The sequence below is a fragment of the Gekko japonicus genome, unplaced genomic scaffold (assembly GCF_001447785.1).
Source record: "Gekko japonicus isolate JY-2015 unplaced genomic scaffold, Gekko_japonicus_V1.1 scaffold386, whole genome shotgun sequence".
In the NCBI taxonomy this organism is placed as follows: domain Eukaryota; kingdom Metazoa; phylum Chordata; class Lepidosauria; order Squamata; family Gekkonidae; genus Gekko; species Gekko japonicus.
The window spans coordinates 958,350-980,648 of record NW_015163100.1 but is presented as its reverse complement, the minus strand read 5'-3'; the positions used below and the strand labels follow the sequence as shown (position 1 = coordinate 980,648).

At 59.4% G+C, this 22,299-nt stretch overlaps 2 protein-coding genes across 2 annotated transcripts in view; one reads left to right on the top strand and one right to left on the bottom strand.

Moving 5' to 3' along the window:
* LOC107106524 (B-cadherin-like) overlaps positions 1-8,636 on the top strand; it is a 21,293-nt gene extending 12,657 nt beyond the window's left edge. The window contains exons 2-12 of the mRNA XM_015406691.1: positions 93-196; positions 240-384; positions 858-1,033; positions 2,666-2,794; positions 3,184-3,369; positions 3,890-4,134; positions 5,036-5,199; positions 5,511-5,596; positions 7,009-7,154; positions 7,229-7,367; positions 8,479-8,636. Coding sequence (XP_015262177.1) covers positions 93-196; positions 240-384; positions 858-1,033; positions 2,666-2,794; positions 3,184-3,369; positions 3,890-4,134; positions 5,036-5,199; positions 5,511-5,596; positions 7,009-7,154; positions 7,229-7,367; positions 8,479-8,568 — 1,610 coding nt within the window. The 3' untranslated portion in view covers positions 8,569-8,636. The remainder of the gene's footprint in view (positions 1-92; positions 197-239; positions 385-857; positions 1,034-2,665; positions 2,795-3,183; positions 3,370-3,889; positions 4,135-5,035; positions 5,200-5,510; positions 5,597-7,008; positions 7,155-7,228; positions 7,368-8,478) is intronic.
* A 206-nt stretch (positions 8,637-8,842) lies between these two features.
* Positions 8,843-21,316, bottom strand: GAS8 (growth arrest specific 8). The gene is made up of 11 exons (XM_015406711.1): positions 21,268-21,316; positions 20,573-20,680; positions 18,795-18,992; positions 18,487-18,693; positions 18,255-18,309; positions 17,350-17,555; positions 16,231-16,398; positions 15,438-15,524; positions 13,029-13,238; positions 10,742-10,807; positions 8,843-9,105 (listed from the first exon to the last, which is right to left on the bottom strand). Exons 1-11 carry the CDS (start codon positions 21,268-21,270, stop codon positions 8,956-8,958), a joined length of 1,458 nt encoding a protein of 485 aa, XP_015262197.1. The 5' UTR covers positions 21,271-21,316; the 3' UTR covers positions 8,843-8,955.
* Positions 21,317-22,299: the final 983 nt, after the last annotated feature.

Here is a 22,299-nt window from a genome sequence, read left to right as displayed (position 1 = left end):
AAAATGTTTCTCGGGTCCAAACGGGCATCTGGCAGTTTCCTGGAGAGTCACAATCACCACCTGCTTTTCTTCCCAGCTCTTTGCCCATGCAGTGTCTGCCAGTGGAGAACCTGTAGAGGAACCCATGGAACTGTTCATCAGGGTGAGCGACCAGAATGACAACCCGCCCCAGTTCACCCAGCCCGTCTTCTACGGAGTAGTGCAAGAAGGAGCCCCGCCAGTCCTGCTTTTCTCCCCAGCTCTTCTCCCACGCAGTGTCTGCCAGTGGAGAACCCGTAGAGGACCCCATGGAAGTGATCATCAAAGTCAGCGACCAGAATGACAACCGGCCCCAGTTCACCCAGCCCGTCTTCTACGGAGCAGTGCAAGAAGGAGCCACGCCAGGTAGGCAGGGTGCCTGGGGGAACAAGGGCGGGCAGGACCCGATGCCTTGGGCGCACTCCTTCAGGAGGGTGTTCCGGACTTGGACCCAGGGAGAAAAGGGGGGGGGGGAAGGAATGGGGACCTGGCAGGGAATTCAAGTGGTGCCAGCGGAGGCTTCCTAGACCAGGGAATTCAAGTGGTGCCAGCTGACGCTTCCTAGCCAGACGTGCAGCATGGCATGGTAGTCTAACCGCAGCGTTTCCAAGGCCTGTGGATCTGGAGTTGGGTCCCTGCAGCTGCCTAGCACAAGAGAGATGCGAACGGTGCACAGATCCTGCCTGGCTTGCACTCAGCCAAGGGGGGAAGGGTCTTCTGCTGCCGTCTCAGGCGGACTCGCTTCTGCATCCTTCCTTGGGTGATCCACTTCTGAAGATGCCTTTCTGCTGCTGCTGCTCCGGAAACGGAGTTTTGACCCTTTGGTTCCACGTCCCCAGGGACCACCGTGGTGCAGGTTACAGCCACTGACGCAGACTACGCTGTGGATACCTACAACAGGGTGGTCTCCTATTCCATCCTCAGCCAAGCCCCTCCCGAGCCCCACCCCCAGATGTTCACCATCAGCAGCGAGACGGGCATGATCAGCGTGTTTGTATCTGGGCTGGACAGAGAGGTGAATGTTTGGGCAACTCTGTGTGTGTGTGTTTGCACACCTGGCTGGGGGGGGGGGTCAGGACTGTGCTGAGCAAGACACAGCCTTCTTCGTCAGTAGCTGTAGCTCAGTCTGATGGGAAGGGCTGAGGACCAAGCGCCCGGCTGGGCACAGGACGGCTGCCTCTGAAGTCAGTCCCCAAGAAGAGGCTGCAGTCCCATACTCAGCTAAGGCTGCCTTTGGCTCCTTCGCTCGCCCCCGCACAGTCTCGGGGGAGGAAAGGGGGGCCCTGGAATGCAACACCAAGCATAGCAGTCAGGATCAGTGTTCCCTCTAAGCTGAGTTAGTGTGAACCACACATTTTTGTCTCCGCTCAGGAAGGAGGGCTCCAGAGAGCAAACTAATTGATGCAGGAGCCACATCGCTCGCTCACACAACTTGAATGCCAGTAGCTCACAGAGTAGAATTTTTGCTCACAAGACTCCACAGCTTAGAGGGAGCATTGGTGGACACCCCCTGCTGCTATGAAGGCTTCTGTGTTGGAAACAGCTGCTGTGTGAATCCTGCCTTTGAGTCATACCGAGGATCCGTCCTGACTGGTGGCGACTCTGTGGGTTCTTGGGCAGAGGATGGACTTTCCCACACTTGCGACCTGAGATCTGTCATGTGGTTGGGGAAGAGAAAGTTCCTTGGCTAATTGGGGGGGGGGGTCCACTACAAGGGCGCCCAATGTCTTTGACCCTTTTTGCACCTTTGGAATACACCATTCCACGTGTGTTCTTTGCTGTGTTGGGGTCAGGCTCAAAATGGAGGAGCCAGCCACAGGAGGTGGAGCCTGCCACAAAATGGCTGCCATGGCTTACCTTCAGGCACACAGTGAAGATCCTTGTAAGTGGAGGCAGCTGCAGCTAAAGTAACATTTTAAAATACCTCCTCAGTCAGTGGAGTCTCCAATGGCCAATCCGAAGCCCCACCGCTCTCTACAAGCATCTGGTAGGTGCCAGGAAAGGCATCAGCGGGCACCAGGATGCCCACGGGCACCACGTTGGAGATCTGTGGCCTCTGCCAGTCTTCCGGAGGGAGACCCCCTCGTAGGCCTGCTCCCCAAAGGCCTGGCATCTGTGGGGATCTGAGGGGGCGTAGGGTCCTGCCCTCTGGCTATGCAATCAGCCCCCCGGAGGAGTGTCTCGCTGGGGCTGCAGGTCCATCCACCGTGGAGCAGACGTGCATTTGCTGTGCAGGCCACGGTGGTGTGGGGTTTCTTTAATACGTAAGATGGCAACATTTGCTGTGAGAGTGAAAAGAATCTGAGACAAACACATAGGAGATTCTGAGCTCTCTTACTGTACTTCATACACTTAAGAAGTTAATTTTTCCCCCCTGATGTTACTTCACGGCAATTTTTAACAACTTGATGGGGGGCTACTGTCCTGAAGGCCATAGCACAAGTTTCTCCTTCTTTATTCCGACGTTGTCTTCTGTTGTTAGCTGTGGTGTTTGCTTGTTTGCAATGAAGCCTGTCTGGGTATCTGCAATTCTGTACCCCTTGAATCCTGAAGGGAGGCTGTGATCAACCAAGACAGGCGTGTGGGTTTCTTTTCCTGGGGAGGGTCATAAACTCAACACCATTCCACATGTGTTCTTTGCTTGCAGAAAGTCCCTGAGTACACGCTGACCCTTCAAGCTGCGGACATGCAGGGACAAGGCTTAACCACTACAGCGACAGCCGTGATCATTGTCAGTGACTCGAATTACGACCCTCCGATTTTTGACCCAACCATGGTAACGTGCCTCCTCCTTCTCCCCCTTGCAATTGCATGGCATGTTGCCAAATCCCAACTGACACTCTTTACCCCCAGAATACTACCAGCCTTACCTGTTGCTGGTGGAAAGCTTTTGTACATTAAGAGTTGTGCCACAGTGGAATCAGCTGCCCTGGGAGGCGGTGAGCTCCCCCCCACCCACTGGCTGTCTTCAAGCAGCAGCTGGACAAACCCTTCTTGTCAGGGATGCTCTAGGCTGATCCTGCACTGAGCAGGGGGCGGGACTAGATGGCCTCTAGGCCCCCCTCCAAACACTATGGTTCTGTGTTGGACAGCAGGGGGGAGATTATTATGGGCTGTACCACCCGTCAAGGGGATGCTACTTAACACTTTCCCTTTGTGTTCCAGTATAATGCAGTCGTGCCAGAGAATCTGGCAGGGTTCCTGGTTGCCAAACTGAAGGTGAAAGATGCAGATGAAGAAAACACTGATGCCTGGAAAGCAAGATACCAGATCATCTCAGGGAACGAGGGAGGGGATTTCGATATCACTACCGACCCTCAAACCAACGAGGGCCTCTTGAGAACAGCTCAGGTGAACACAGGGTCATAAGAGAAGTCATGCTGGATCAGGCCAGTGGCCCATCCAGAACAACGCTCTGTGTCACACCGTGGGCAAAACCTGGGTGTTATCAAGCCCTCCCACTGTGCCCCCCCCCCAAGCAAGTTTGGTGTAGTGGTTAAGTGCGCGGAGAACCGGGTTTGATTCCTCACTCCCTCCTCTTGCAGCTGCTGGATGACCTTGGGCAAGCCATAGTTCTGACAAGAGCTGTCCTTGAAAGAGCAGTTCTTGAAAGAGTTCTCTCAGCCCCACCCACCTCACGGGGGAGGGGACGGGAAAGGAGTTTGTAAGCTGCTCTGAGACTCCAAGAGAAGGGTGGGGTAAAAATCCAGTCGCTTCTGCTTCTTCACCAAGAAGCACCCTTCTGCCTTGGGCAGGAGGCTTGCTGGTCCCTGGTCTCCTTGGCCACTTCGCTTTCTGGTCAGCACTTGCCCGGTTGCTGCTTGGCACCCCCTAAGTGCTCTCCCCCACCCCCGCCTTGCATCCTTTCCAGGGCCTGGACTACGAGCACACAAAGCAGTTTGTCCTCAGAGTCTCTGTGACGAATGTCGCCGACTTCTCAATGATCCTGCCGACGTCCACAGCCACCGTGACTGTCCGTGTGAAAGATGTGAACGAGGCCCCCGTCTTTGTGCCCCCTGTAATGCGTGTGACGCACTCTGAAGATCTCCCCGTGGGGGAGGTGGTGACCACCTACACGGCTCGGGATCCAGATAAGGAGATGAAGCAGACTCTCCGGTACAGGGCAGGGAGGGGCAGCCGGCCTGGGTCAAGGCTTTGCAAGGAGAGACGGCGGGGAGGCAGTGAAGGCAGAGCATGGTCCCTTCCGCCATCACAGCCCCAGCAGGCTGCGGCTTCCAGCCCAAGGAGGGTGCGCTCCCGACTCTGCAGGAGAGCTGGCCGGGAAGCGGCCTGGGCGTGGTGGGGACGTTGGGGATGTGTTGTGTCCATTGACCGCCCCGGAGGTCAGTGCACACTCCTGAGCTTCAGTCCGGTACAACAATGGGGACTAGGATTCTAGTCCCTCCACAGGGGGAACCAATGGGACCTTGGCGGGAGATTCAAACCCACCAATGGGACCCAGGGGTGTGCCCCTGGATGTGTATATAGTTGGCCTGCCGGCTGTTGGGGTTGTCTTTGTTGTGTACCAGTAAAGCTATGCTGATCACTGCATCAGTCTCCTTGCTTACTTAATGCGTCTAACCCACTACACTTCAGGATGCCTTATCATATGGACAAGGCCAGTCGCTGCTGCTCCGAAAGGCCGCTGAAGGGCCCTGGCCCTGGAACCCTCTCTCTGGGTGCCCCGGGAACGATGGAGCGTACGCGTGGCCTGTGCTGCTCACCGGTGCCGGGCCAAGCCACCCTGGGGTTGCGCAGTGTGGAGAAGCCGAGGCTGAAACCCCTCAGGAGGGGGAGCTGTGAGTGAAGTGGCCGCTGGCTCCCCTCTGGTGCACTCGCCAAGTGGGGAAAGCTGGTGCTGACCCATCTCCCTTCCCCTCCACCCCCACCGCCCCACGGAGCCCCAGAGCTCTTCTGCTGAATCAGCCCCACTCAGGAGCTCCGTGCCCGATTGGCAAAGAACGGGGGGTTGATGCCCCTGCTGGCTGGACGGGGAGAGCTGGGAGACCTCTGACAGTGGTCCACATTTCTCCTCCAGGTACTCCATTGGGAAAGACGTGGCCAAGTGGCTGACCATTAACCAGGACACTGGCGTCATACGGACACAAGCTGCTCTGGACAGGGAGTCGCCGTATGTGAAGAACGACACGTATGAGGCCCTCATCTACGCAACTGACAGCGGTGAGTGGGCCGGGCTGGCTTTCCCCTTGGCCTCTGCCCCTGTCCAGGAAGAGGAGGAGGGGACTAGGGGGCACTTGGGTGGCTCCTGGGGCCGAGGACTCTGCTGGACTGAGCTGGGGTCCGAACGCATCAGGGCTGGGGCAGGGGGATGAATTACTGGGCACTGCCCACACTGCACCAAGACAACTGAGCCCCTCCAACAGATTTTACTGGGGGGGGGCAGCTTGTATGTTTGTGAGTGGGGGGGAACCTGTTGGATCAAAATGTGGTACGTGCTTGTTCTGCTAAACTGCCTTGCCCTTTCTGTTCAGGGGCACCAGCGGCCACTGGCACAGGAACCTTGTTTTTGTACCTCATCAATGTGAATGACAACCCTCCGATTCCCCACCCAGCCACGGTAATGGGCCTCCTCCTTCTCCCCCCAACCCCTTTTATGATCCTGCACCGGTTCCCCACTGACACTCTCCACCCACCTGCCCACCCCCAGAATATTACCAGCCTCCTCCAGGGCTGGGGGCTGAGGGGGCAGGGAAGCATGCTGCCTTTCTTTCAGGGGGGAAGTGGCTGGCCCACCCGGAGATGTCGGGCAGCATGTCACAGCGAGGCTCAGAGGAGCTGGACGGCCCCCCCTTGCCCAGCAGAGAGTGAGCTCCCCCATCCCCACCCCGCTTCCAGCAGGTAGACACCCCTGCAGCACCCACAGGGTTAACGCTCCGTGCTGAGTCAGTGCTGCCAGGGCACTGTCAGGAAATGATGCCAAGGGGGGCGGATCCGTCACTCGAGGATCTGCCTTACGAGGAATGGAGCAGAGAGACCAGCCACAGCAACGGGACGGGACGCCACCCCTGGACAATGTGAGGCTGAGGCAGGTGGGCGGGACGGAAGCCAGCAGCAGGGCCAGCCCCTCCCTCCGTGTGCCAGGCCTGGGCCGGGCAGAGAGCTCCGCCGGGGAAGAACTAATGGCAGGCTGCTCACGGGCCTCCGCCCTTTCTTCCAGCATGGAGCAAAAGCCCTGCCTGGGCTGGCTGGCTGGCCCCCACTGCCAATCCCCTCCCCTAAGCCACGGGTGCTGGCTTGCCTCTCCAAAGTACTGGACTAGAGCCAGGATGGGGAGCGGTGGCGGCTCAGTGGCAGAGTCTCTGCTCGGCATGCAGAAGGTCCCAGGTTCAATCCCCGGCATCTCCAGTTAACGGTCTGGCAGCAGGTGATGGGGAAGACCTTTCTCTGCCGGAGAGCCTGCAGAGCGGCTGCCAGTCTGAGAAGACAGTCTGGACCGTGATGGACCAAGGGGTGTGTGTGTGTGTCAGGTCTGATTCAGTAGAAGGCAACAGAAAGGAGCAAGAGCCCAGCAGCACCCTAAAGACCAACAACCGTTGTGGCAGGGCAGGAGGTTTTGTGAGTCACGGCTCACTTCTTCAGACATCTTCAGGGATCTGAAGAAGTGAGCCGTGACTCACGAGACCTCCCGCCCTGCCACAAATGTGGTTAGCCTTTGAGGTTGTTGGCCTGGACTCCAGCTCTTTCCTAGTGCGACAGACAGAGCAACCATGGCCACCCATCTTGAGTATCAGGCAGACTGACACGTGTACAGGATGGCAACTCACTCTGCCGGGGCGAGAAGGAACTGCCTCTGCCTCCCCCCCAAAAAAAACACAAAAACCTGAGCAACAAAACAGACCAGGGTCAGCCGCGGGGAAATAAAGCTCCACCGGGGTGGTTTCCTAGCCCGGCAGGCCCACGGCTTCCTGCACTGCCCCCCCCACCTGCTGGGGGCCCCCCGTCTGCCTAGCTCTCCGCTCTGATTCCCAGACTCCCGGCCAAGATGGGACTCCCCACCCTGCGCTGACGGTCCACGCGCTGAACGTCCTCACCGGCCTCCCCGCGAGCGGCCTGGCCATGCGCTGCTTCTTCCAGCGCCAGGATCCTCACCAGCCGTGGACCCCCATCACTCAGAGGTAGGCAGCAGGAGCCCCTCTCCAAGTGGGGGCGAGACGCTTGCGGGTGCCACCAACGCCTGTTTCCATTCCAGCACTACGGACCGCAGCGGGCGCTGGGGCCAGACTGCCGCGATGCCCAGGAGGTTGGAGCCGGGCACCTACAAGCTGCGCTTTGAAACCGGGGCTTACTGGCGGGAGCAGGGCCACCGCAGCTTCTACCCCTATGTGGAAGTAAGTCTCCTACCCCGGGGGCCGCGTCAGGCAAGCAGGGCCGCTGGCGCAGAGGGAGGGCCGCCGGCCACTGGGTCAGCACCTTGCACTGCGGGCAGCATCTCTGGAGAATGGCTGGAATGTGCACAGGCCCAGCCCCCGCCTGGAGGCGGCCACCTCCTCCTGCGCTCCTCCTGCTGAGAGTAGCTGCCCCCACATCAGTGGCAGAGGCCCCGTTTCCCTTTGCAGGGGGCACGTGTGCAGACAGGGAAGTCTCATCATAAAGCGGAGGGAGACAAAGGAAGGAGAAAGAGGCTAGGAGGGGTACTATTAGGGCTGGCCCATCATTGACAGATTTTAGGCAGTAGCCTAGAGCAGCCCCCCTGAAAGGGGGCACTGCACTGGCCTGCCACACTGCCCCCCCGCCCCTCCCTTGCCAAAAGCCCTGCTCAACTCACCACCAGGAGACGCGTCCTGGTGGCCGCAGGGTCCTGGGAGCCCCATCGGTTTGCAGGGAGGGAGAGCAGGGGCGCCGGGGAGTGGGAGCTGCCCGCTCTGTCATTAGGCAGTGGCGGCAGATCTCAGCAGAGAGTGGCCACCTTCGCTGCCCAGCCCAGCCAGTGCTGTGGGATGGGGCACCCCCAGCACACCGCCAAAGGGCTCCTTTCCCTCCTTCCCTGCATACCAGCAGCGGTGGTGGGGACACAGAAACGGCGCCAGAGCTGTCGGTGGAGTGCACCCCTTCCCCTGGCCCACTCGGAGCCAATGCCAGGCTGCCTGGCTGCTGCCTCAATCCTATGCAGGTGTATTCAGAATTAAGTTCTATGCTGTGCACAGGACTGCAGCCGCAGGGATTTCTTTTGCAGCATTGCACACAGGGCCGGCACGGGGGCGCCACAAGGTAACCTTGCCTAGTGTGCAAAAGAACCAGAGGAGGGCCCTGGGTACTCGGAAGGGTGGCTAGGAGGGCAGTTAGCCCGCCATCGGGTCTGGAGACGGCAGGGCCCACGGCCACGTCTCTCGTGCCGGCAGCGGAAGAGGAGGCAGAACCCCGGCCGAGGGGAGCCGGCAGCCCAGGGCACTGCTCCGCTCCAGGAGCTCAGGATCCCCCACCCCCCCTTGTCTGTTTCAGATCGTCTTCACCGTCACCGAAGCGGAACAGAAGGTCCACATCCCTCTGCTGCTCAGCCCCTACTCCTACACCACTTACCGGGGGAACTAGCCGAAGGGAGGCCGGGGGAGAGGCAGGCACAAGGATAATAAAAGGCTTCCCCCTCAAAGAGTGGCTGCGAGAGCAAACGTCAAGCCTCCTGGATTAGTTGGGTGGCGGATCACGTGCTCTTTGCTGAGGTGCTGCTGCTCGGGGGGGGGGGGGGGGTGTGGCCCCCGAAATGGGGACCTTGGGGGGGGGGAGGATGAAAAAGGGTGCCTCTGCGGAGCCAGCGTGCGAAACACCCTTGCAGGGCCTCTTTAATGCATTGCAAAGGGGAGCCGGCCGGGCCAGCCCAGTCCCTGCTGCCTGCCACCCGCAGCCGCCGGAGGGGGCGAAGCAGCCCCGGGAAGGAGGAGACGCGGTGCTCCCTGGGCCAGAGGAAAGCACCCGGGTCCGCTAGGTGGGGGTCGAGACGAGTCCGGCGGGGCCTTGCCCCAGGATGTGGCCGACCACCGAGGTCTCCAGGGGCTTGAAGCCCAGATTGTCCAAGGGGATCCCGAAAGCCGTCAGCTTGGCCTCGTACGTCCGCAGGAGGTCGTTGTGCGCCTGCAAGGGTGGGGGGAGAGAACGTGAGGGGGAGGCTGCAGCGGAGGGAGGCACGCAGACAGACACCGCCAGAGGCCATCGTTTGCTGTCTGTAGATTTATTTTTATCTAAAGCTGCTCAGGGTGGCCCCGGAATGCAGGTCAAAGAACCCCACACAACGGGACTACACACAGACCCCCCTTTCACAAACCTGGGAGAACCCACAGGTTTCACAGGTTTGCAGACAAACCCAACAAGTTGCCAAACTGGAGAAGCCCCCTTGCAGCTAAAGAAAATATTGACTGAGACCACAATCAGTATTACATGTGGCAGGATGGGGAGAAGGAGAAGAGAAGAGAGTGGATTTATACCCCATGGCCCTCCACTACCCAAGGGAGTCTCAGAGCGGCTTACAAGCTCCTTCCCCTTCCCCTCCCCACAACAGACACCCTGTGAGGTGGGTGGGGCTGAGAGAGCTCTGACAGAAACTGCTCTTTTTCAAGGACAGCTCTTGTCAGAACTACAGCTTGTCCAAGGTCACCCAGCAGCTGCAAGTGGAGGAGGAGCGGGGGATCAAACCCGGTTCTCCCAGATTAGAGTCCGCGCACTGAAGAAGAAGAGGAAGAGATTGGATTTATACCCCGCCCTTCACTACCCAAAGGAGTCTCAGAGCGGTTTACAAACTCCTTCCCCTGCCCACAGTCAGTGGGGCTGAGAGAGCTCTGACAGAAACGGCTCTTTTTCAAGAACAGGTCTTATCAGAACTATGGCTTGCCCAAGGTCATCCAGCCAGGTGCAAGTGGAGGAGTGGGGCATCAAACCCGGTTCTCCCAGATCAGAGTCCGTGCACTCAACCACCACTCCGTGGTGGGGGCGGAGGCATATGACAAGGGGGCAGTAAGATGAAGCAGGGACCCATGGGAGGGGCTCAGAGCTGCAAAGGCAGAGGGTGGTCTGGCCGCCAGGGGTGGGTGGCTTGGCACTGAAAGTGGGGTCTACAAGCCCTCCAGGCTTTCAACGGCAATGCCCCCCCCAACCATCGGCTCCAGGTAGCACACGAGGGGAGGAAATGGGGCCCGCGGGGGCTCAGAGCTGCAAAGGCAGAGGGTGGTCTGGCCGCCAGGGGTGGGTGGCTTGGCACTGAAAGTGGGGTCTACAAGCCCTCCAGGCTTTCAACGGCAATGCCCCCCCCAACCATCGGCTCCAGGTAGAACACGAGGGGAGGAAATGGGGCCAGCGGGGGGAGAGGGAGAAATGGGACTTCCACTCTCACACCCACAAGGTTTCACGGGCCTCCCTCTGGCATGGGTGTACGTTCACGATGCTCTCCCCGCTCGCCTGTGTCATGGCCTCCCATTCCCCAAATGTTCCCGTGTTTGGGGGAAAAAAGCGCGGGGGGGGGGGGATTCAGGGAGGTGAGTTTCTAAGCGGCACAGTGAGGGAAAGTGACAAATGTCACAAAGAGGAATCCCATTTTGGCGAGCCCCCAGGATCGGCTGACTCAAATTCTTAGCAAAATCAAAAGGAAAGGCTCTCCAGCCAAGGACCCATTGCCCAGTGTCCCCACCGCTTCTCCCGGTGCCTAGAGCTGAAGGGTCCCGTTCCCTGCCCCCCCCCAAGACCCCAATGCAGCTTTCTCCCCGAGCCCCTCTCTCACCTTGCACACTCTGGCCAGCTCGTACTGCAGGTCCTTGATGGCACTGTTTTTAGAATCCAGGACGTCCTGCGAAGGAAGGAAGACCCGCGGAGGGCCGTTAGTACGCTGCACGAGGGAACTGGCCCGCGAGGCCCAGGCCTTCCCCAGCACAGCCCTACAGTGCCCCTCTTTCCCCTCTGTGAACTCTGCACCCTCAGTATGGCCCACCTCCAGAGAGACTGCAGTTCCTGACCAGTCTCCCTCAGACCTCTGAGATGGTACCCAGCAGCACCCCCCACTCACGGCCCCCTCTGCAGCGCTCAGGGCTGGACATGCGTTTTGTCCTTACCGGACAGCGGAGGTGCGTCAGGATCCCAATTTGTGTGCAAGCGGCCAAATTCCCAACTCACACAGCCTGATCACAGAGGAACAAAATGCACCCAGAGCGGATTTTGCGGGCTGCCTCCCGTGAAGACCAGGCCTCCCCCCCTTTCCCAGCAGCATCCCCCCCCCGGGCTCATCTGCCCCCCTCTGCCCTGCCAGACAGACAGTGGGAGCTAAAATCTGCAGCCCAGAGCTGCCAGTATTGCAATATCTTGGTGCAGGATCCAATACTTGGATGGAGTACCGTGCGGGAAAGTGCCTCCGGATACGCCTGCTGTACAAGTAGCATCTGAACGCAGGAATTGGGGGTGGGGGAGGGGGTGAAGAGCAGCTGGTGCAAGGAGGTACCACGGGCCATGGGGAAAGGAACCTGTTGTGATGCGTCTCCAGTTACTGGCGCCGGGCAGTGCCTGGAATGTGGAAGCTTCTAAGCCCCTTCCTTTCCCAGGCAGGCCAAGTCCTTCCAGGCATGTCTTCTGCCTGGAAAGGAGGCCTCAGGAGGGCTGGCAGCACAACGTGTGTGTGCGTGTGGGGGGGAGAATACTCCGTTCAGCCTCTGCCCTCTCTCTGGCAGGGCGGCAGGAGGAGCCTTTTGAATGTGTCAGTAGCCCTTCTGCACCTGGGACGTCCTGAGAGGCTGACTGGGCAAAGGGAGAGAGAGCAGGAAAACCTGGCAGCTCTGGGATCCCAGTGAGGCGGGAAAGTGGGAGGTGAAGCTGGGCTGACAGGGCCCTCTCGAGTCCCGAGTCCAGCTCCAAGATGGGGAGTCCCAGAAGGTCTCAGCCTGATAAGGACCATGAGAGGATCCCCCCCCCTTCCTCCCTGACCGGAGGCTGGGCAGCCCCGCCCTGGCACACTGCAAGGAGGGCACTTGGCTGACGTGTGCCTCACGTGGGGAAAGGTCATGCGGGATTCCTGCGGAAAGGCCCTGCATGCATCCCACCAGTCCATCATGTTGACACACATCCTCTCTGCAGACCCCACAAATCAGCGGGAAGGGAAAGGCACTCAAGATGGGGGCTGAAGTCGCTCCCCAGCCCAGCCCCGGGCCTAGCCAGAAGGCCAAGAGGCTTGCTTCGAAAAAGCTAACCAACACAAAATGTGGCACGCTCCAGATCCCAAAATGAGCATTAACACCACACAAAAATGCAAAGAGCTGCTGGACCTTCTGCATGGTTTTCAATGACAGAGAGGAGTACGAGGCGGGTGGGCAAAATGTGGGGGACGGGACTTAACCTTTTCTCCCTCTTGTCATCTCCCCAACCCAAAGCAGCTATTTAGCTCACAGAGGGAGACAGGCTGTTCGGCAGTATTCCCAGCCGCAGCCCCCCCCCCCCACAAGCCAACCACTGCTCCAGGGAGGAATCTGAAAGGGGGAGAGGGGTCAACTCCTCCCTCACCCGATATTGCAGCACTGGGGCTGCTATTTGCCGTGGGAATCCTCTCCCGGAGCTCACTCGGTTTGGTCAGGAGGAAAAGGGCCTCCCTTTGGGAAGCTCAGCCGCTGGCTGCTCCAGCCGTCCTCTCCAGCCACGGTAGCCACCCCTGTTCTCCCCCAGCACCTCTCTCCAGTGGGACACTGAAAGCGGTCCCCTGCCTCTGGACGACCACCACCCACCGGCTGGAGCCTGAAGTGTGGGAGGTCCTACGTGGCCTGCCCCGAGACTGCAGAGGCTGGTGCCGGCCTGGACTGCTCCCTGGTGACTGGTGTGGGAGCCCTTTCCTGCTCTCCCCCTCCCCAAGGGACTTGTGTCCACAGCTCCCCCCAAACACCATGGAAGGTCGACCTTCCCCTCTTCCTCTGCCAGGAGATCACGCTCCAGCCACACCTGTCAGGCTGCCCACAGTTTTTCGGAAGGGACTCCCCGCCCAAAGCAGCAGCCCCTCCACTCCCCACCGGTTCCCAAGGGGGTGGGGGCCGTACCTCCAGCTTGCGGGTGACCACCGCCAGGGCGCTGGGGTCCAGGTTGGAGGCCGCCAGCACCTCGTTCAGCTGCACCTCCTTCTTCTCCAGCATGCTGGAGAGGCCCTGCAGCTTCCGCTCCAGCAGCAGGTTCTTGAAGCCCGTCTTCTGCTGCACCTCGTTAATGGCTTTGGTGAACTTCCGGTAGAGCTCGTCCCGCTCTGCCTGCACCTGTGGTGGGGAGACACCCAAACGGCCACGCGGGTCAGGAGGGCGCCACGGTGGACCCTGCCCCCGAGCCCCAACGGCGATCCCATCAATGGCCGATACACTTTTGCGCCGTGCGCACATCCAATACTTTGGGCAGGTGACAAAACCCATGAGAGCCAATATTAAAAAGTGACAGAACAGGTTAAAGCCTTTCCTGCCAGAGGGCCTCTTTCATGGTGACGGCGGGAGCGAGGCCCCCCAGCATGCTTCTGGCCTCTGCCTCTCCTGAGCAGCTTCTCCAACCAACAGAGCATGGCAAAGGGACAGAGGCAACACAGGCCTCACGCTCCTGGCTCCACTGGCAGAGAGGCCCCCTGCCTGCTGGATGTCCCCACAGTGGGGGCCAGGAGGGCAGCTCCGCAGCAAAACACACACACACCCCAGTTTGACTGGGCTCCTTCCTTCCTTCCTTCCTTCCTCTGGAGCCAGGGCGATCCACAGCAACTCCTTGTCCTCAGCCGAAGCCCAGTAAGGAGGAAACTGGGGGACGCCGAAGCCAGCGGGGTAAGACCGGAACGCTTACGTCACTGGAAGCCAGAGGCACGCACCAAAGGGCGCTGGACTTTTGCCCTCTTGCCCAGGGGTGTCGAACTCATTTGTTATGAGGGCTGGATCTGACATAAATGAGACCTTGTTGGGCCGGGCAATGCGTGTCATAAAATGTGATGCCAGGTAGCCGAGACATAAACTTTATAAAGGACCCAAACACAAAGGTTTTTTTTAAAATAAAAACATGCTTAAAACATTAGCACTCTTGCAATATTTTGCTTATTTAACAGTGTCTGATAACTGACACCTCTTTCTCTGAATTATTGCATCAAAATGTCTGTGCTGTTGCAATCCTGAGTATGCTGTTCAGGTGTGTATCTGTAACCTGCAAACCTACGATGGCGCAGCAGCAGCAGAACAGGAAGAAGAAGCAGAAGACAGCCAGTTCCACTGCAGGCCTGATAGAAGCCCTCCGGGGGCCTGATCCAGCCCCCGGCCGCATGTTTGACAACCCTGCTCTACCCAGTTGGCTTATCGGGTTTTGTTACTGTCTCCTATTTCAATTTGAGAGCTACTTTTTGAATCCACAGAGTGGGAGAAAAGCTGCCTGAAAAAACATTTAACAGACAGACAATGGAGGGGGCAACTGGCGCCCTGCAAGAGAACAGCATTCAGGGATGAAGCGGCACGGGGGGAGGCCAACCTGACCCAGTTCTCATGAGGGCACCCTCGTTACAACCGGCTAGTTACCTTAATGGCAAGTTGCTAATGAGGTCTCTGTCCACTGTGCAACCGCAGATGAGCCTCATGCGGTCCCTAATGAGTCGTGCCGGGGAGAAAGTCCCCCGGCCTGCTAGGATCTGATGAGCGCCCTCCTCGTACAGCACGGGAGGCGTGGCTGCAGGGTGGAGAACAGGGGAGCCCCGCCCTCTCCCTCTGAGAGTCCCTTGCTCCCTTTGGGCAACTTCCGCTAGAGACCGGACAGAGGAAGACGTGCCGTTACCCAGCCAAGCTTCCCCCGGAATCCAAGAAGACAGCATCCCACCCCCCGGGAGTCACCTGCCCAGAGGCTCGGTGCTACCCTGACTCTGGATCCTTCTTGCAGAAAGCCAGGGATGCAGAGAGCAAAAGCAGGAGAGGGAGGGAAATGCCACCCACAAAACGGCTGGGGGTCCAGCACTGCTGGGGGTGGGCGGGCGGCAGAGGGCTCCACCAACAGTCCCCAGGAAACAGGTCTTGGCACAGCAGCCCACAGGGCAGGCCCGAGGTGTTTCTGCACCCTAGGCGAGGCCAGATTGTGGTGCCTGCGCCCCCTCAGGCAATGCCAATCTCCTGGTGGGGCCTGGAGACTTCCCAAAAACATGCCACGGGTGTATGTGCCGGGCGCCACAAGCTAGCCTCACCAGCGACTGCAGCGGCTTCCGGGTTCCAGTCAATCTCCACCTCTCCCTCCCTCCCTCCCAGCAGCCCCACTTGGGTGCCTCTTTCAGCCCTGAGGAGGGGGCGGGGTCCTGTTTGGCGCCCCTAGGGCTGGCCCGTGCTCTAGGCGAATGCCTAGTTCGCCTAGCGGGTGAGCCGGCTCTGGCAGCCCACCACGCCCACCGCTTCTGTCCCACCCCCTCCAGCAAGAAAGAAATCAGACACACAGCAGGAGTCACCAACGGGCCTCACCGTGCTGAATCTTTGCTCCAGCACTTCGTGTTCCCACTGGAGATCCTTCAGTTCCTTTTGGGCGACTTTCAGGCGGGCCTGCGTGCTCTGGAGGAGGAGGAAGGAAATAGGTTAACACAGAAGTCGGGACTCGTGTCTGTTCTACTCTAAACCAGGCAGAAAAAGGAGGAGGAGGAGGACCACCGGGGGGGGGGGGGGGTGTCCGGAGGACAGTGCCGCTCCACTCGTCCCACAGGTGTTGCTCAAGTACCATGAGCTGCAAAGACCAGAGCTAATGAAGTTCTGTGGTGGACTTCGTTGGGGGTTTTCCAATCATGACAAATACTGTGGCACATATTTCAGTAGAATGACATGACACAGGAACAGCTGCAGTCCCTCCTGTCCAATATTCTGTTTCACAGAGTGGCCGGCCAGTTGCACTGGAGGCCCAACGAACAGGTAACAGAGGCTAAGACCTTGTCAAGCATTGCCGTGAGAATAAAATGGAAGAGAGGAGAATGGTTTAAACCAGTTTGGGTCTCCATCTTGACAAAAAGTGTGGTACAAATGAAGTGTATAAGACAAAGCCAAATAAAAGGAGACACAGTAGACAACAGCAGAGATTTCGCACAGTGCAAACGTGTCTGTCCAAAAATTAAATGCACATCAGAACAGGGATGTTTTAACGCAAGCAGCCAGTAGTTACATGTCATGACATCCGGCTCAGGCAAAGCCTGGTACATGCCAGCCCCGTGCTTTCCCCACCTCACCAACACAGAGGGGGCCCTCAGCAGCGCACAGCCCCGGGACTCACCACCAGAGAGATCTTGTCCTTCTCGTAGTGGGCCAGCTTCTTCTGCAGCTCGGCCACCTCTTCTCGGGCCCGCTGCAGCGGCTCCGTCAGCCGTTTGTTCTGCAGCAGCACCTCGGCCATCTCCTTCTCCAGGTGGTCCTCCTTCTTCTTCATCTCCTCCATCTGCTCCTGTACTCCAGGGAAGACACACGGAGGGAGTGTCCCTGCTCCCGGGGGCCGGCCCCTCACGCCCACCCCATCTCTCTGGCTATGCAGCAGGACGAGTTCCTTCAGCCCTGGGCCGGGACTCCCTCTGTGGTCTGCTCCCCACCCCCAACAAGGGGTCACCAAGACCACACCCCTAAAGCCCAACGGAACTCACCAGTCTCGGGGACAGACAGACACACACACAGACAGCATCGCAAAGCACCTTGGCCCACCCAGTCTGGGTACAGGGGAAAGGGCACACAGCCTTCTCTTGGGAGTAGGCTTACCAAGTACTTACCTTGAATCGGCGGGGGACACATACGTCCTGTCAGGAACATTCCCGCGTGGAACACATCCCCGCTGCACCATGCCATCGCCCAGACGTGACGCCAGCACACTGGGCACATAGCTGGGCGACGCTCTGGCAATGGAGCTGGAAACTCGATGGTACCATGGCGTTTCCAGCTCCATTGCCAGAGCATCGCCCAGCTACGTGCCCAGCGTGCAGGCGTCACGTCTGGGCGACGGCATGGTGCAGCAGGGATGTGTTCCACCAAGGGATGTTCCAGCCAGGAACCATGTGCCCCCCGCCGATTCGAAGGTAGGTACTTGGTAACCCTACCTGGGAGCAGCCCCATAGCTAGGGAATTCTTTGGGAGAGGGCCTCAGGGGGGCCCGCCAGCTAATTAAATGAAAGTACAGTGCAGGTGGTAAGTTTGGGGGCAGCCCAGGAGGGAGGGGACCCAGAAGAAACACTAGGAGGCTGGGCCCCGTGGGCCCCGTGTTAGCTACGGGCCAGCTTGGGAGGCAAGGGGAAGGACTGTCCCAAGGGCCCGCCCTCCACCCCAGAGACGTGCCCATAGCGGCAGCCTCCCCTCGAACTGTGTGCGTGCACGCAAAGGGGTGTGTGTGGGGGGGCAGGGCATGCCTTACCTTGAGGGTGTTGATGAGCGCCAGGTTGTTGAGCGTGACATCGTTGTAGTAGTTCTTGATGTCGCTGAAGGCCTTCTCGTGGTTCTTCATCAGGGTGTTGATCTGCCCGTTCTTCCTCTCCTCGATCTCGTGGATCTCCGTCTTCCTGCGCAGGTCCAGCTCGTCGCGCAGCACTCGCATCTTCTTCTCGTACTTGGCCTCGATCTCTGGGGGAGCAGCGCCAGGCCGGCCTGACTGAGGGCTCGGCCAGCAAAACGGCTGCCAAGGCTACGCCTGGCTCTACACCGGAGGGCTGCTGCTCTACGCCTGGCTCTACACCGGAGGGCTGCTGCTCTACGCTGTGGGGGAGAGGAGGTGGGGCAGGGCGCCTCCTGGCCCCACGGAAAGGAGTGGGCCGACAGGAAAGCCTCAGGCACACGCAAAGACATTTATGGCACAGGCAAACAGCTGTCAGGGGGAAGGAAGAAGAGCCGGCGGAACTGGGCATCCACGAGCACCCAGCCGCATTTGGAGAAGCAACAGCAATGGGTGCTTTCGTGCCTACTGCATTTACCACTATCCTTTAAATTTGCCAAGTTATCTTGGAAGACTCTTCAAATTCATCTTTGGCATTTAAGAGTAATGCCTCGTCCGTTCTTTTGAAAGACCACAAGGCACACAGGACACAGACTGCCACTGAAAAAGGGCCCTAGCCAGGCAAATAATCTACGGCAAACCAGAAGAGCCAAGCTACCTATCAAACCACAGCAGCCACAGACAGACAGACAGACCTCTGTATTGGACAGACACGGTTACAGGGACACTCACTATAAACACCCACACTTTCCAAAAATGGGGGAGAGGGGCTAAGCTACTGGGCCCTCAGAGCACCTCACTGAACAGGGACGGCAAACCCCAGAACTGACCTTTCACTTGTCTCTCAAAGTCAGAGCGGAGAGCCGTCATATCCTCTTGTTGTTTCTGCCAGGGAGAAGAGGCCCATCAGCAGCAGGTCTCTATCAATGCACTGGGCTGTCCTCCCAAACAGAAGCCAGGCTGGCCTGCTCCCCGTACAGAGCTGTGGCTCCGGATGCCGCCCACGGCAGCTGGCCCAGGCCCAGAGTAGCAGCAGGAGCGCCCGCCTCGCCAGAGACATACCAGCCGCAGGTTCTTGAGCACCATCTCGTTGGCCAGCTCCTGCTCCTTCAGCTCCACCTTCAGGGTGCGCATGTCCTTGCGCATGTCCATCTCCTGGGAACGGTGGTCCTTCTGGGCCAGCTTCATGGCCACGGTGCCCTCTGCCTTCAGCTCCGTGAGGTTGTTCTGGTGCTCGTACAGCAGATGCTTCACTTTCTGCTTGTAAACCTGAGGGAAGAGGAACAGCCGGCTGTCTACAGCGGGATGGACAGGTGCCCTCCTCAGAGCGCAGCCAGAGAGAGCCCACCCGCCGCCACCCAGCATCTTGCCTTGATCTCCACTTGGTGCCGCTCCTCGGCCTCCTCCATCTCCCGGTCCTTGTTGCGCAGCTCCGCCTTCTTCTCATCGAGCTGCCGCCGAGTGATCTCCCAGAAGGTGTGGATCTTGTCCCGCTCCAGCTGGAAGTAGTTGCGCTCCTCCCGCTCACGGTCCAGCTCCTCCCGGAGACGCATGATGTGGTCCTCCAGCTGCAGGGCCAACCAAGAGAGCGGTCAGCAGAAGGCCGGGCTGAAAGCTCCCACTCGCCAAAGCCGGTTCGATTGGCGGAATGGGAGGACTCTTTCTCCCACTATCCACGCCAAGGCCTTTTCCGGGACCTGGCATGCGCTGCCAACAACTTCCTTGCAGAAAGGATGCCAGGGCGCCTTCTATCACCTCTGGATCAAAAGCCCTCTCACCTTCTGGCATCTGCTCATCTGGCCTCACCGGTTCAGACTTTGGTAACTTCTGGACCAGACAACTGTAATGCGCTCTATGTGGGCTGCACTTGACACTTTCAACTGGCATCTGGTGCAGCTGCCCTGCGGGCTGGTTGTGGGTGAATGAGTTAATTAACATAAGAATCCCCCTGCTGGGTCAGACCCATGATCCATCTAGTCCACCATCCTGCCTCACACAGCAGTCAACCAACTGCCCTGGAGGACCAAACAGGCAAGGACAGAGGCCGAGGTCTTCCCCTGATGTTGCCTCCTGGCTCTGGGATTCCGAGGTTTACTGCCTCTGAACACGGAGGTTCCCTTTAGTCACCAGCAGCCACTGACAGACCTCTCCTCCATGCATCTGTAAAGTTGTCTATGCCTGTGGCCGTCACGACCCTCTCTGGCAAAGAATTCCACATTTGAATTGCTCATTGTCTAAAAAAAGTATTTCCTTTTCTACAACAATCCCACAACGCATTGACGCTGACACATTTTCTGGAAACAATTCAAGGTGCTTGTCAACTAAAAGCATCTAGAAGAATATCCCAAAAGTGTTTTTGGAAGAAAAACAAAACCTTCTTGCGATGCTCTGGAATAACCACTCTCCAAACTGTACTTTTAGCCATATGACGAGCAGGCCTAGCTCATTTTTGAATAACACGCAGTAAGGCAGAGCGGAGGCAGGAAGGGTGTCTTCTAGCTCTGCCTGCTTCCGGCCCAGAGCCACAGCATCCAAGCAGGGCCTATCAGAAGCACTTGAGGATAAGGAGGAAGGCCTGGAAGCCAGGTACGAGGGCAGCAAGGGCCGGACTGTTCCGTGATGCCCTTGGCTAGACGGACCAGTGTCCATCAGCCTAGGGCCAAGAGCTTTCTGCATCAGTGCCCCGGGATGAACCGTCCAAAAGGCCAGGAGAGGCAGATTCCACAAGCAGTGGTGAGATGCGAGGCCTTTTGATGGCTCTTCCTAAACAGTTCAGGCCAGGCTTCCCCCCCCACCACCACCACCTTAGCTGCAGCAACAGACTGATAATCAGTTGTTGCAGGTTTTCCGGGCTGTATGGCCGTGGTCTTGGCATTATGGTACCTGACGTTTCGCCAGCAGCTGTGACCAGCTGCTGGCGAAACGTCAGGTACCACAATGCCAAGACCACGGCCATACAGCCCGGAAAACCTGCAACAACTAATGAACTCTGTCCGCGAAACCCTTCGACAACAGACGGATCATCGGTGCAAAACAGCGGAGCATTTTTACAACCTCGGTTGGGAGTCTTCCTGTCGGCCAGGCTTGGACGGCTCTTCGGAGGCCGCCCTGCTCAGCCGCCATCGCCACCCCACCCCCCCCGGCTCACCTGCTCTTTGCTCATGCCCTCCGGGGGGAGGGCGTCCACCACCGGGGAGCCTTTCGCTTTCCCCTTCTTGCCGCCAGCCTTCTTCTCTCCAGCCTTCTTCTTGGGCGCCTGGGGAAAGAGAAGAGCACCTTCCGCGTTAGGCCTGGGGAGGGGGTCCCAAGGTGGGGAGGGGGTCCCAGATCCACCACCACCCTCGGGGAGCTCCGGGTCGCAGCCGTGGGGAGGAGGAGGCAGCCCCGGGCAGGGCCAGGCAGGCTCGGTGCTCTTCTGCACCAATGATCCCTCTAAGCTGTATAGAGTCTAGTGAGCAAAAATCCTGCCTTGTGACCTACTGGCATTAAAGTGGTGAGCGAGCGATTTGGCTGCTGCATAAATTAGTGTGCTCGGGAGCCCCATCCTTCCTGAGCAAAAATGTGAGAGCCAGAGGCTATAGAACAGTGAGCGAGCTCACACCAACTCAGCTTAGAGGGAACACTGCCCTGCAGGGGGCCAGGCTCTGGAAGACGCCCCTGTGGTGGTTTTTAAAACCTCCCTGCAAGCAGAAGAGCAGCACCGCAAGCCCGGAAGCCCCTTTTGCCACCCGCTTGTCTGAACCAGACCAGAGGGAGGGAGGGAGGGGCGGCCGGGGCCGGGGGGAAGGAGACCGAGGGGGCCCTCTGAGCGCGTGCAGAGCGCACGGTTCTCCCCCCTCTCACCATTTCGACAGCGGAGGCGCCCCTCCCCGTCGGCCGCCACTCGCGGAGTCGCCGCGTCGCCCGGCAACCGCCGCCCGGGTCTCGCGAGAGCTGGTCCTATCCCGGGCCCGCCCCCTAGCAACGGGGCGGGGCTCGCTGGGAGGAGGCCACGCCTCCCGGGACCGCCTCTTCGGCTGAGCCTGGCGGCCGTCGGGGAAACCCTGGGCTGGCTGCGCTGGCTGCTGGGGCCTGTTGGGCAGGAAAGAGGAAGCCTCTGCGGCCCCGGGCGGGGCGGGGGAAGGAGACAGCAGCCGCCCCCCTCTCTCACTGGCCTTCGCCGGCCTGCAGCGCTTCCCGTACGGTCCCTTTCGGTCGTCCTGACAACAACAGCCCTGCAGGGTAGGCTCCCTTCTGCCGCTGCGAGGAGGAGGAGGAGGGAAAGCAGCCTGTAGCAGTGTTCCCTCTAAGAGGAGTTGGTGTGAGCGAGCTCACCGTTTTTTAGCCTCCGGCTCACAGATTTTTGTCTTCGCAAACTCCGCAGCAAACACACTGATGCAGGAGCCAAACCGCTGGCTCACCACTTTCATGCCTGGAGCTCACCAGGTAGAATTTTTGCTCCCAAGACTCCACGGCTTAGAGGGAGCGTTGCCGGGCAGGCTCCGGCCGAGAGAGCCCGGCGCTCAGGGCTCCCGGGTCGGAGCAGCCCCTCCCCTTCGCCACTGCCCCGAGGGCGGCCCGGTTGGGCGGCCCGAGCCAAAGACTCCGTCGGCCCCGCTCCGGCCGTCTTCTTGAGTGGGCGGGGACCCTCTGCACGCGCTCAGAGGCGCCCCGCTGGCCCAGACCGGCGGTCCGCCCCGCCCAGCAGCAGCCGGTGTCCCAGCCGACCTCGCGCCCCGCTTCCGCGGCTGCAGACTGCCTCTGGAGCTGGAGGCTCGCCAGGCGACTCTCGGGGGCTCCGCGGCCGGCCCCGCCTCCCGGCTCCTTCTCCGGGGCGCGGCTGCGGCTGGCTGGCTGGCTGGCTGGCGCGCTGGGCCCGCCCCTCTGTCGGCCGCG

Bases quoted from the DNA above. Each gene is read 5' to 3' on its own strand.
- GAS8 (XM_015406711.1), bottom strand. The intron at 18,310-18,486 runs GTATGTCTCTGG...TCTCCCTGGCAG, and splicing joins TGCTCAAGAACCTGCGGCTG to AAACAACAAGAGGATATGAC. The intron at 15,525-16,230 runs GTGAGTCCCGGG...CTCCTCCTCCAG, and splicing joins AGGACAAGATCTCTCTGGTG to AGCACGCAGGCCCGCCTGAA.